The sequence below is a fragment of the Anser brachyrhynchus genome (genome assembly GCF_964034855.1).
Source record: "Anser brachyrhynchus genome assembly, chromosome: 4".
NCBI classification, from domain to species: Eukaryota; Metazoa; Chordata; class Aves; order Anseriformes; family Anatidae; genus Anser; species Anser brachyrhynchus.
In genome coordinates, this window is record NC_137698.1 from 78,915,061 (window position 1) to 78,925,919 (window position 10,859).

Consider the following 10,859-nt stretch of genomic DNA (forward strand, 5'->3'; position numbering starts at 1 on the left):
GGGGCCGGGCGGGAGCAGGAAGCGGGACGGGACGGGACGGGACGGGACGGGGAGCGGCGCCGGTAAGTGCCGTGGGGTGGGGGCGGCCCAGGCCGGTCCCCCGCCCCCCCCGGCCCCGGGCTGAGCCCCCCCGCGGCCCGGCCCGGCCCCGGTGGCACCAGCGGGGCCGCTCCCCTGGGGCCCCCCCAGGCCCTGGGCCCCGCGCGGCTCCGCCGAGGTCGGGTCCCGGGACCGGGGCCGGGACCGCGCCGCCCCCCCCGCGGAAGGGGCCCGGTGTCCGCTCGGCCCCAGGGGGCGGCCGGTGCCCGGTGCCGGGCTGTGTCCGGCGGCAGCACGGCCCGGCCCCCCCCCCCCCGCCCCGCTGCCCGGTGACCCGCAGGCGGCCCCCGCCGGCCCCCCCCCGCCCCCGCCCCGCCCCGCCCGGCTCCCGGCTCTCCGGGGGTCCCCCCGCGCCGTACCGGGCCCGCAGCGCGCCGCCAGCCCGGCCGCCGTGGGCGCTGTCAGCACCCCCCCGCTGCCCGCCCACGGCTGTGCGGCACGGCGCCGGGCCCGCTGGGTGCCAGCCCCCGGTGGCGCCGCCGGTAACGCTCCCACCGCAGCTTCCCGCCCCCTGCCCCCTGCCGTGCTGCTCGCCCCCGGTGCCCGGGCCGCCTGCCGGGAGGGCGCGCGGCCGTGAGCCCTGGGCACCCCTTGGCTGCCGCTCGGGGTCTCCGCGCGTCCCTCGCCGCTGTCACCTCTCGCGCAGGCTGCCCGCGGCTGCGCTGCTGGCGGCTCCTGGTCCTGGTGCGGTTTATTCCCGGTTAAACCGCGCCACCGCACCGAGCCCCAGGCGCCAGCGGTGCCCACGCAGCGCGGCTCGCCGAGCCCAGCAGGCAGCAGCCGCGCAGCCAGGCCGGTGCGACAGCACGCTCCTGGGCAGCAGTTTCCTTAAACAACCGTGCAGAAACAGCTAAAACCCGCCCAAAATAAGCTCGGGCCCAGGAAGCCCTGGTGCCCGCTGGGGGCGGGCAGCCCGGGGGCAGCGCCTGACCACCAGCTCCCCCCCAGCAGCCAGATGCCCAGGAGGAAGCCGGTGCCGGCGCTGGGCAGCCTCTGCCTGCAGAGCCTGGCGCAGCACATGCAGAGTGTGTGGGTGAAGGACTACAGCGAGAACTACCTGGACGAGTACCAGTTCCGCTACATCATGGGCCCCTTCAACGACCTGGGTGAGCCGCGGCGGGGGGCGAGGAGGAGGGAGGGCGAGTGGGGGGCGAGGAGGAGGAAGGGCGAGCGGTGCCGGGGCCCCGCTCCCTGACCCCCCCGACGCCCCCCGCAGCTGGCAGCCTGGTGCAGGACCTCATCCGGCTGCTGGGCGAGAGCCGGCGCCTGACGCGAGCCGCGCTCCACCTGCTGCTGGTGCCACACCTCCAGGAGCTGAGCCTGCGCTCCTGCCCCAGCCTCGTCAGCAACGCCATCGGCCAGCTCGTCACCGTGCGCTGCAAGGTGAGCGGGCAGGGCGGGGGGCGATCGCCCTCCATGGGGCTCAGCACAGGGGTCTGGGTGCGGGGGCTCAGGGAGGGAGCGGGGGGCTCTGGGTCCCTCCCTCCCGGCCCTGGCTCCGTGCGCCACATCTCCCGCAGCCGATGCCGTGGGGCTGACGCTGCCCTGTCTGAGGCTGGGTGCGAGACTACCCGCCTTGCTGGGGGCACGGGCTGGGTGCTGCAGCCCCCGTGAGCCAGCCAGGGGGGCTGCCCGGTAGTAGGGCGTAGGGCTGTCCGGCAGCAGGGTGTGGGGTCCCCCCCGAGCCCCGTGCCCTGCTGAGGAGGCTCCGTCTGTCGGCGGCAGAGCCTGAGCGCCCTGGACCTGCACGGCTGCAGCCGGCTGTCGGCGGACGTGCTGGTGGACCTGGTGGAGGAGCTGCCGCTGCTGAGCCGCCTGGGGCTGGCGGAGACGCAGGCCAATGTCCAGGTGCTCTCGGCCGTGGGCTCCTGCTGCCGGCGCCTGCGGGAGCTGGACGTGTCCCGCTGCAAGAAGGTGTCGCCGCGCGCCCTGCGGCACCTGGCCTACGACCCGCTGGAGCGGGCCCTCTGCTGCCCCGCGCTCCGCGTCCTCCTGGCCCGCGGCCTCGAGCCGGCGGGGGACGGCGGCATGGTGGCGGCGCTGGCCTTCCTGCTGCTGGCCCTGCCGCGCCTGGAGGTCCTGGCGCACAGCGCCGTGCCGGACGCGCTCTGCCTCCTCCACGCGCAGCAGCTGGGCGGCGGCGGGGACGCCGACGGCTTCCCCTCGCTGCAGGAGCTGCTGGCGCAGCGGCGGAACGGCTCGCGGCTCACCCTGCCGCTGCGGCAGCTGGAGGAGGTGGAGGAGCCCGTCCTCGGCACCGCCTGCGCCACCTGCCCCGAGGCCGAGGAGGTCGGCGTGTGGCTGGGGGACGGCGCGGCGGCCGGCTGGGACGCGCTGCGCTGGGGCCGCCTGGTGCGGCTCAGCCTGTCCTGCGCGGGGCCGCGGGGCCGGGCGCTGGGCGAGGTGCTGCCGCTGGCGCACAGCCTGGGCCCGCAGCTGCAGAGCCTCGCGCTGCACGGCTTCTGCTACGAGGACGAGCTCTCCCTGGGCGCCCTGCTCTGCAGCTGCCCCAACCTGCGGGCCTTCAGCACCGAGCTGCAGGCCCCACCGGGCGCCCGCCCCGACGAGGAGCCCCCCGACGAGCCCCCCCGCTGGGACACCGGCCTGCTACCCCACGCCTTCCCCCGGCTCCAGCGCTTCTCCCTGTCCCTGGCCGGCACCGCCAGCCCGTTGCCAGTCCCGCACGGGCTGGTGCTGCGTGCCACGCTGGCCTCGCTGCTGTGCCGCTCGCCGCGCCTGCAGAGCCTCTCCCTGCTCGGCATCCCCTTCTCGCTGGACTCGGTGTTTGAAACGGTGCTGGCGGCCCCGGGGCCGCCCCTGCTGGAGCTGCGGGAGCTCTCGCTGGTCGAGAGCCAGGTGTCCAGCCAGACTGTGCAGCTGCTGCTGGCCTCCGACGGCCGCCTGTGCCGCCTGGACCTGTCCCGCTGCCGCGACATCTACCGCCGGGACTACGACGGCTTCCTGCAGGCGGTGCGCAAGCAGCGACTGGACCTGGACATCATCTGGGAGTAGGCGCCCAGCCCGGAGAGCGGGTCTGGCCGTACAGAGGTCTTTAATAAAGGAGTTGCACTGCGAGTGCTGCGACTGCCCGTGGCCACTGATGACACCTCTGCCCCGTCCCAGCGCAGCTGCGCTCCCTGTGCCCCCCTGGGGAAGGGGCTGGGGGAGCTCAGCCGCGCATTGCGGTGGTGCCACCGCTGGAGCTGGGGAAGCGTCCCGCACCCTGGTGCTGGCTGCAGCTCGGGGGGTGCCAGGCGGCTCGGCAGCCCAGGGCCCCCCCAGCAGCACCGGCTCAGTGCTGGGGGCCCGCCGGCAGCCCCGTCAGCCGCTCCGACTCCTCCCAGAGCTTGCGAGCCAGGCCGGTGTCGCGGGCAGCTGCGGAGGGCAGCGCAAGCCCGCAGTCGCTGCCAAAGTACTTGCCTGTGATGCCCGAGACCTCCTCTGAGACAGCACAGTAAATGGTGCTGACGGCGCCCTGCTCTGCCGACTGCCGGGGGAGGGACGGGTGAGGAGGGGGCCCTGCTGCCCCTGTCCAGCCCAGCGCCCCTGAGCTGCGGGGCAGCTCCCGCTCAGCCCCCCGGTGCCTGCGCTCACCTTGATGAAGGGGCGGAGGAGGAGGAAGAGGGTGCGCATCGCCCAGCTGAAGTGCCGCATGATTCTGGTGCTCACCACACCGGGGTTCACACTGTTGGCGGTCACCCCTGCCCGGCGGCACCATCAGCACCCGCTCCGCCGGTACCGGGCAGCTGCCACCGTGCCCAAGCAGGGACCCGAGCGCGGGCAGAGGTGGCGGGATGGCCCTGGGAAAGAGGGGCTGGGCCCCTGCACCCTCCTGGGGCAGAAGGAAGGGCCCCGTCCCTGAGCCCAGCTCTCCCACCCACGGGGGATGCGGGGGTCCCGGGGTGTTTCTAGAGGGCTGAGCCCCCTCAGCCCCCTGTGCAGCTCCTGGGGCGCGGCACAGCAGCGCGGTGTGGGGGGGACGGGCGGGCGGCCCTGAGGCGCAGCCACCCCCGGGAGCCTGAGGCCAAGCAGGGCACAGAACGGCGCGGCACGGCCGGGCACGGCACCCACCTGTGCCCTCCAGGCGCTGCGCCAGCTCGGCCGTGAACAGGACGTTCATCAGCTTGGTGCTGTTGTAGATGGGGTCGTAGCCGCCGGGCTGCGCCTGCCCGGTGAGGTAGCGGACGTCGGCGGTGCCCACGCCGTGCCGGAAGGACGAGACGTTGACGATGCGGGCGGGTGCCGACGCCTTCAGCAGGTCTGCGCGGAGCCGGGGGTGAGCGGGGCGGCCCCCAGCCACCCCCAGCCCCGGCAGCCCCCGCGCTCACCCAGCAGCAGGTTGGTGAGCAGGAACGGGCCCAGGTAGTTGGTGGCGAAGGTCTGCTCCAGCCCCTCCGGCGTGATGGTGAGGGGCAGCCCTGCGGGAGGCGCGGGGAGCCATGGGGCAGGCGTCGCCCCCCAGGGCAGGATGGGGAGCGGGGCCCCGGCGCGTACCGGTGAGGCCGGCGTTGTTCACCAGCACATCCAGCCGCTTCTCCTCCCGCAGGACAGCCTGGGCAAAGGCGCGCACAGAGGCCAGCGAGCTGGTGTCCAGCAGGCGCAGCAGCACCGCGGGGTTGCCCGTGGCCGCACGGATCTCCTCCACCGCCGCCTGGCCCCGCTCCCGGCTCCGGCACGCCAGGATGGTGCGGGCGTTCCTGCGGGCCAGGTCCAGGGCCACGCACTTGCCGATCCCTGCAGGACACGGAGCGGGCGCCGGGCTGGTCCCCGCCTGGGCCCTGTGGCGAGGGGAGCCCCGAGGGTCCGTGCCCGCCGCCTCCAGGGCCCGTGCCAGGCGGCTCAGGCGCTGCCAGGAGCCCGGTGCTGAACCGCGGGCACCACAGCCCTGGAGCAGGGGGCATCAGCGCGGGGCTGAAATGGGGCCGGCAGCCCTGGGCCGCAGGCAGTGCAGGGCCGGGGGGCTGAGCGGGATGGGGATGGGGCAGGACGGTGCAGGAAGGAGCCAAGGGTGGCAGATCGCCGCAGCTCGCTCGGGGCTCGCCTGGAGCACGCAGCACAGACGTGGTCACCGAGCCCACACGTGGCCCTGTGGCAGCCCTGTGCCGTGCAGAGGGGGCCGGGGGGGAGCAGCCTAGGGGCGAGGCAGTGCGGGGGGCGGCTGGCGGCGTGGCGGCCCGCTGGGACAGGCGGCACCGTGCTGGCCTTGGCTGTCAGTCATTAACCCAGCGGGGACAGAGTCCAGGCGCAGGGGCCGCCCAGAGCCTGGCGAGGCAGAGCAGCTCCCGTGCAGAGGATGCCGGTGGGCACCAGGTCCCCAGGCACGCGGCCGGCAGTGAGCATGGTGCAGGGCGCGGAGGCACCGGGGGCACAACGTGCACACCCTGGGGACCAGCTGCCAGCCTCTCCTGGGGCCATTTGTGCCACCGGAGCAAGTCCGGCAGCTGGAGAGGGGGGCCCCCGGCAGCCAAGCTCCATGGCCACGCGGGGTCCCACAGCCCTGCGCCCCTGTCCTGCATCTCCCCGGCCCTCCGCGTGGCATCCGGACCTCCTGCGTCCCCGCGCCCCAGCCTCTGCAGCACCGTGGCCCCCCCACGCCACCAGCGCCGTCTCACCGCTGTTGGCTCCGGTGACAATGACCGTCTTGCCCGTCAGGTCGGTGGGGCACCTGCGCGGGTCCCAGCCTCGTCTCCTCCTGGCCCAGAGCAGCAGCCCCAGGCCCAGCGCCAGCACGGACCAGCCCGGGTGGCTGCAGGCGCTCGGCAGCTCCATGGCGGGGGACAGGGGCTGGCTCAGGGAAAGGGTGCGTCCGGGGCACCGAGCTCCGCACGGGGGACAGAGTCCAGCTAAGGACCTTCGTCCAGCCCTGCACCTGGCACGCCATGGTCCCCCCCTGCCCCCCGAGCCAGGACAGCCAGCAGGAACCTGCGGCTCGCTCCAGGAAGCGGCAGAGGGTGTTGGTAATAGAAGATAACATCTACATTTATGCAATGATTATTGCTTCGTATGTGTTACATTTGTGATGTACTGTGCCGGGGCTGCGCTTGGAAGATACAAAATATATGTGCAAAGATAGCAGGGGAGAATGCACCGGTTCCTGATGAGCAGTAACGAGGACTAAAAGAATGCCCAATTTGCAAGACACCTAGATAACTGGGGCCCCTCGGCCCCCGGGAACTGGATCAAACCACCCTTGTGGTTTGGACTGAGACCGAGGGCTCAGAGAGCATGCGTGAGAAGGAAAAGTTAAAAAGTTCAACTCTGATGAAGACATCTTACTTCAGCCCGACGACCACCCGGACGACCGCCAGAGAGTGATACGCAAGCGCAGAAGGCCTGATAAGACAATTAGCATACGAAGCGGGGCTAGGCGGAGCTAGGAAATGAATATGCACAGATGTGTTGTGAAACTTAATGCATATTTTAGGAGATAAAAGAGAACTGAGTGCACAAATCAGATGAAGTTAGATTTGGACTTCCGGCGCCTAATAAAAGCACCTTCATATGATCGCTTTGTGGATTATGTGCCTTCGTGGATGCTAACAAGGGGGCAGGAGGCCAAGCTGGGCACGCTGCGGCCCGCGTGGCTCCCGGGGCTGCTCGCCCACGTGGCTGGGAGCCCCTCCGTGAGCCCCGGGGCCAGCAGTGGCACGAGGGCTGGCTGGGTCCGGACAGCCCTGAGGTCCCCGTCCCACCAGGCGGGGACACGCTCAGCCACCAGCCAGGGTGTGCCGGGACCCTGCTGGGGGGGCTCCCCCGGGGGCAGTTTGGGGACGGGCACGGCTCTTTCCCCGGGCACACTCCTGGCCGGCCCCTCCTGGCCGTTCCATCGGCAGCAGCACCGGCGGTACTCCCCAGGGAATGCATCCAGCTCCCCCGGGCACAGGCAACGCGAAGCATCCGGCGCTGGATGAGCATCACCGGCCCCGCTCTGCCGCTGCTCCCTGCCCACACCGGGCATTTCCCCGGTGCTGATCCCCGGCCCCAGCTGAGCCACCCCTGAGCATCGGCAGATGGCCACAGCCCAGAAATGGTTCTTTTTAGCGAAACTGGGGCACTCGTGCAGCCGGAGAGCTGTCTGACTCAGCCCCGTGGTGGCTCGGTCCCCCAGCCGAGCTGAAAAGCAGCCTGCTGGCGTGATAAATGATCGCTGCCGAGTGCTGCTTCCCAGGTGCTACGGGAGCACCTTGAGTTTATTTGTTTTGTTTCCCAGAGCTTGTGAAGAGCCCAGCCTCACCCCGTGCTGCATCCATCGGTGGCACTCGGCCGGTTGGGTGGAAGTTTGCCAGCCCCAGGCCACGGCACTGCCCCCTGTGACAGCAAAGTGCAGGCCCAGGGGGCACGGGAGCCCACGCACGCTCGCAGCAGCGACCTCGGTACAGCCACGGGCACCGGGGAGTCGGGAACGGGCGGCTGAGACAAGGGAGCAACCCCACAGGACGAGCCTGCACCCCAAGCACGCGGCGCAGCACCTGAGCTCAGGCAGGGCGAGGGGGCTGGTGGGCACAGGGCCGGCGGCCCGCAGGGAGCTGACGGTGCCTGTTCCCCAGCCCGTGCCCCGTGGATCACCTCCGGTGCCGAGGGCTGTGCCCCAGCTCTGCCCTCCCAGCCTGCGGCTGCCCGGTGCGCGAGGACGGGGTGCAGCGGGGGCGCGGGCACCCAGCCTGGCACAAGGCAGTGCCTCGTGCCCGGGGCGAGCGCAGACACGGTGCATCAGGACACCGGGAGCCCGCGGTGCCGGACCCGGCGGCTGCTGAGAAATGCCCAGGAGAGGAGGGGAGGGAGCGGTGTTGGAGGCGCTGGGTTAGGAAGGGGCTGCCAGAAGCAGCCCCGGGTCACACAGAGCCTACAGAGGGGAGCAGGGGGTCGGCACCCACAGTGCCCACGGGTCTGTGCGGGACACGCCGGGATGGGGGCAGGGATGGGGACGGGGCTGGCCCCGAGCAGAGGGAGGTCCCCGCGCGCCACACACTGACCCACAGCCTGGGAGGTGTCGGATGGGTGCTGCATTCAATGCGGGCCATAGCCGGTGACCTGGCTCACCGCGACAGTGGGAAAGGGCACAGTGGGGCGGAGGGGCCTCAGGTCCCGCCTGGCCTCCCCCATCTCCTCCTCCTCCTCCTCATGGTGAGCAGGGAGGCAGAGCCCATGTCTCTCGCCATCACGACGCCTGATGGTGACGCCGGGGGCCAGCCGGACGGCACCCAGCAAGGAGCCCAGCTCTGGGGGCTGGGCGCTGCCGGGCTGCCGGGCCCCCGGGGCGGGCGGCAGGAGCCGTGCTCCCCCCGCAGCTGCCAGCCCCAGGGGGGGCAGCGAGCTGCCCGGCCCCTCACACCGCACGGCGGGGCTCCGAGGCTCCCGGCTGTGCCGGCGGGCGGCGGGGGGACACGGCTGCCGCTTGGCCTCCTCGCCCGGGTCCAGCACCTCCACCTGGGGCCGGATCCAGCGCCTGGCGGGGTCCAGCCGGGAGGTTCCCAGCGTGGTGCCGGGCTGATCGCACGCCCTCGCCTTGCTGCGCGGGGGCCTCCCCGTCTGGATCTTCACCAGGGGTCTGCAGGAGAGAGGCAGCAGCAGTCCGTCCCCGCCGTCCTCCGCCGCGCTGCCAGCCTCCCTCTGTGCCAGGGGCTTCGGGCTCTCGAGGCCGGGCAAGGGCCTGGGCTGGTGCCGGGGCTGGTGGCGGGGCCGTGCCGCGGCAGGGCTGAGTGGGGCTGGTCGTGGTGCTGGGCCATGGGAGCTGCTGGATCTTCCCCTGGGTGGCTGGGGAGCGGTGAGCTCCCCGTCCTGCGGCAGAGGCGTGTGGGAAGGTGCTGGCACGCTGCGGGGTGCTGAGGAGGCGCACTCGGTCTCGGACAGGACGGTGTCGGTGCTGGAGACCTGGCCAGGGCACAGGGGCGGCGTTGGGGCAGGGCGGCACAGCCCCAGCCACGGCACCCACGCGTGGCACCTGCCCAGGAAAGGGCAAAGCTGGGGATGTTTGGGGTGGGTCACGGTGTGTGCTCAGCCTGGGCTGGGTCTGAGGGCTGCCCCCACGCCGGCGCTGCCAAGGGTGCAGCAGGGACTGCTCAGGCTGCACCGGAGCTGCCGCAGGCACCGGCCCCTCATCACCCCTGCAGCCCTGTGGCATCACACGGGGGACGCGGTGGTGGGAACTGTCCCAGCAACACCCGAGCGATGCCCTGAGCAGCCGCAGCAAGCACCCAGAGCCCCTCCTGCCCCTCACCCAGACGTGGCCACAGCTGTGAGGACCCTCGGGTGCAGCCCCAGCCAGCCAGGCTTCCCCCCCCGGGCCCCACGAACAGGAGGAAGGAAAATCCGGGGTGTTCGGGGCGCAGGAAGGGTCTGGGGGCTGTCACCTCTCTGTCCCCCGGGCGCGGGGACGGATGCTCCTGCAGGACGGGAACCGAGCCCTGAGCCCAGGTGTCGATGGCGCAGGGCGCGGGCTCCTCGTCCTCCTGCCAGGCGCCGTCCCCCCGCAGCTCCGCGTCCCCCTCGTCCCGCGCCAGGAAGCGCCACGCGGCGACCTGCAGCACGGCGTCCCTCGCCTGGCTCACGGTGAAGGGCACGCGCTGCCGAGCACAGGACCCGCCTCGGTGCCCGGTGCGGACGGCAAAGGGCAGCCGGGAGCGGGGCTCACGCGGCGAGGCCTGGCAGCCCCCGGCCCCGCGGCCACCGAGCACGGCGGGCAGGGGGCCCACGGGGACGGCGGCCGCGGCGTCCCGCAGGCGGTGCGGGCGCTGCCCACCTGCCGAGCCAGGTAGACGCGGAAGCACTCCTCCATCACGCGGCCCAGCAGCTCCGCCAGGACGTCCCCCACATCCCCGTCCCCCTCCTCAGCCGCGACCAGCGCCAGCCACTGCGCCTCGCTCAGGCGCCCGGGGACAACGTCCGTGGGGACGGCGGCGGCCGTGGGGGGCCGGGACTTGTCCCCGCGCAGCCTGGAGGCGGCCGCTCGCTCGCGGGAGGCCATGCTGTGGACGGGGACACAGCCGCCACCCTTGCGGCCAGGCCTGCCCGCGGCGCCCAGGAGGAGCCCGGCAGGGCTGGGGGCTCCCTGCTGCCGCCCGGCACCCCCTGGCCCGGCACCCCCTGCACCCGCCACACTCCCCAGTGCTCCCAGCTCCTCCCAGTGCCCCCAGCAAATCCCAGTGCTCTCAGCTCCTCCCAATATACCCCAGCACATCCCAGTGCCCCCAGCTCCTCCCAGTGCCTCCCAGTTACTCCCAGTGCCTCCCAGTTCCTCCCAGTGCCCCGAGCCCTTCCCGGTGCCCCCAGCACATCCCAGTACCCCCAACTACTCCCAGTGCCCTCAGCTCCTCCCAGTGCCACCCAGCCCCTCCCAGTGCCTCTCAGCCCATCCCAGTACCTGCCAGCACTCCCCAGTGCCCCCAGCCCCTCCCGGTGCCCCCAGCCCCTCCCGGTGCCCCCAGCCCCTCCCGGTGCCCCCAGCCCCTCCCGGTGCCCCCAGCCCCTCCCGGTACCCCCAGCCCCTCCCGGTGCCCCCAGCCCCTCCCGGTGCCCCCAGCCCCTCCCGGTGCCCCCGCCTCACCCCACCGCCCCCCACCGAGCGCACCCCCCGTACTCCAGCCCCCAGCCCCCGCTCCCCAGCCGTGCCCGTGCCCCCGTACCCCCCCGGCGCCCCCCCCGTACCCCCCGTACCCCCCGCTCCCCGCCGGCCCGGTCTCCGCGGCGACGCCGGCCCCGCCCCGAGGCGCGCCGGTGCCGCGCTGCCCGCGCGTGACGTCATCGCGCGGCGCCGCCGTCTC

General features: G+C 73.1%; 3 protein-coding genes across 5 annotated transcripts; 1 reads left to right on the forward strand and 2 right to left on the reverse strand.

The window, feature by feature from the left end:
- On the forward strand, nucleotides 1-3,183 carry LOC308194207 (uncharacterized protein). Its single transcript, XM_080589769.1, has 4 exons — nucleotides 1-62; nucleotides 1,048-1,205; nucleotides 1,316-1,482; nucleotides 1,825-3,183. Exons 2-4 carry the CDS (start codon nucleotides 1,055-1,057, stop codon nucleotides 3,109-3,111), a joined length of 1,605 nt encoding a protein of 534 aa, XP_080445895.1. The 5' UTR covers nucleotides 1-62; nucleotides 1,048-1,054; the 3' UTR covers nucleotides 3,112-3,183.
- On the reverse strand, nucleotides 3,103-6,090 carry LOC308194209 (retinol dehydrogenase 12-like). The gene is made up of 6 exons (XM_080589773.1): nucleotides 5,712-6,090; nucleotides 4,594-4,833; nucleotides 4,428-4,517; nucleotides 4,171-4,359; nucleotides 3,694-3,800; nucleotides 3,103-3,586 (listed from the first exon to the last, which is right to left on the reverse strand). Exons 1-6 carry the CDS (start codon nucleotides 5,866-5,868, stop codon nucleotides 3,392-3,394), a joined length of 978 nt encoding a protein of 325 aa, XP_080445899.1. The 5' UTR covers nucleotides 5,869-6,090; the 3' UTR covers nucleotides 3,103-3,391.
- A 1,164-nt stretch (nucleotides 6,091-7,254) lies between these two features.
- On the reverse strand, nucleotides 7,255-10,805 carry LOC308194208 (uncharacterized protein C2orf81 homolog). 3 transcript variants are annotated; one of them, XM_080589771.1, is made up of 4 exons: nucleotides 10,744-10,805; nucleotides 9,839-10,064; nucleotides 9,450-9,662; nucleotides 7,255-8,970 (listed from the first exon to the last, which is right to left on the reverse strand). In XM_080589771.1, exons 2-4 carry the CDS (start codon nucleotides 10,061-10,063, stop codon nucleotides 8,107-8,109), a joined length of 1,302 nt encoding a protein of 433 aa, XP_080445897.1. In that variant the 5' UTR covers nucleotide 10,064; nucleotides 10,744-10,805; the 3' UTR covers nucleotides 7,255-8,106. The 3 variants fall into 3 exon arrangements, with proteins under 3 accessions (XP_080445897.1, XP_080445898.1, XP_080445896.1); XM_080589772.1 differs by having other exon boundaries at nucleotides 10,722-10,802; XM_080589770.1 differs by lacking the exon at nucleotides 10,744-10,805 and having other exon boundaries at nucleotides 9,839-10,406.
- Between the last annotated feature and the right edge of the window lie 54 nt (nucleotides 10,806-10,859).

Excerpts from the sequence above, each read along its gene's own strand:
- LOC308194207 (XM_080589769.1), top strand. The coding sequence starts at position 1,055 with ATGCCCAGGAGGAAGCCGGTGCCGGCGCTGGGCAGCCTCTGCCTGCAG. Across the intron at positions 1,206-1,315 it reads GGGCCCCTTCAACGACCTGG|CTGGCAGCCTGGTGCAGGAC; the intron begins GTGAGCCGCGGC and ends CGCCCCCCGCAG. Across the intron at positions 1,483-1,824 it reads TCGTCACCGTGCGCTGCAAG|AGCCTGAGCGCCCTGGACCT; the intron begins GTGAGCGGGCAG and ends TGTCGGCGGCAG.
- LOC308194208 (XM_080589770.1), bottom strand. The coding sequence starts at position 10,276 with ATGTGCTGGGGTATATTGGGAGGAGCTGAGAGCACTGGGATTTGCTGG. Across the intron at positions 9,663-9,838 it reads GCGTCTACCTGGCTCGGCAG|CGCGTGCCCTTCACCGTGAG; the intron begins GTGGGCAGCGCC and ends TGTGCTCGGCAG. Across the intron at positions 8,971-9,449 it reads CGCGCCCGGGGGACAGAGAG|GTCTCCAGCACCGACACCGT; the intron begins GTGACAGCCCCC and ends TGCCCTGGCCAG.
- LOC308194209 (XM_080589773.1), bottom strand. The coding sequence starts at position 5,868 with ATGGAGCTGCCGAGCGCCTGCAGCCACCCGGGCTGGTCCGTGCTGGCG. Across the intron at positions 4,518-4,593 it reads GAACAACGCCGGCCTCACCG|GGCTGCCCCTCACCATCACG; the intron begins GTACGCGCCGGG and ends CGCCTCCCGCAG. Across the intron at positions 4,360-4,427 it reads GCTCACCAACCTGCTGCTGG|ACCTGCTGAAGGCGTCGGCA; the intron begins GTGAGCGCGGGG and ends GGCTCCGCGCAG.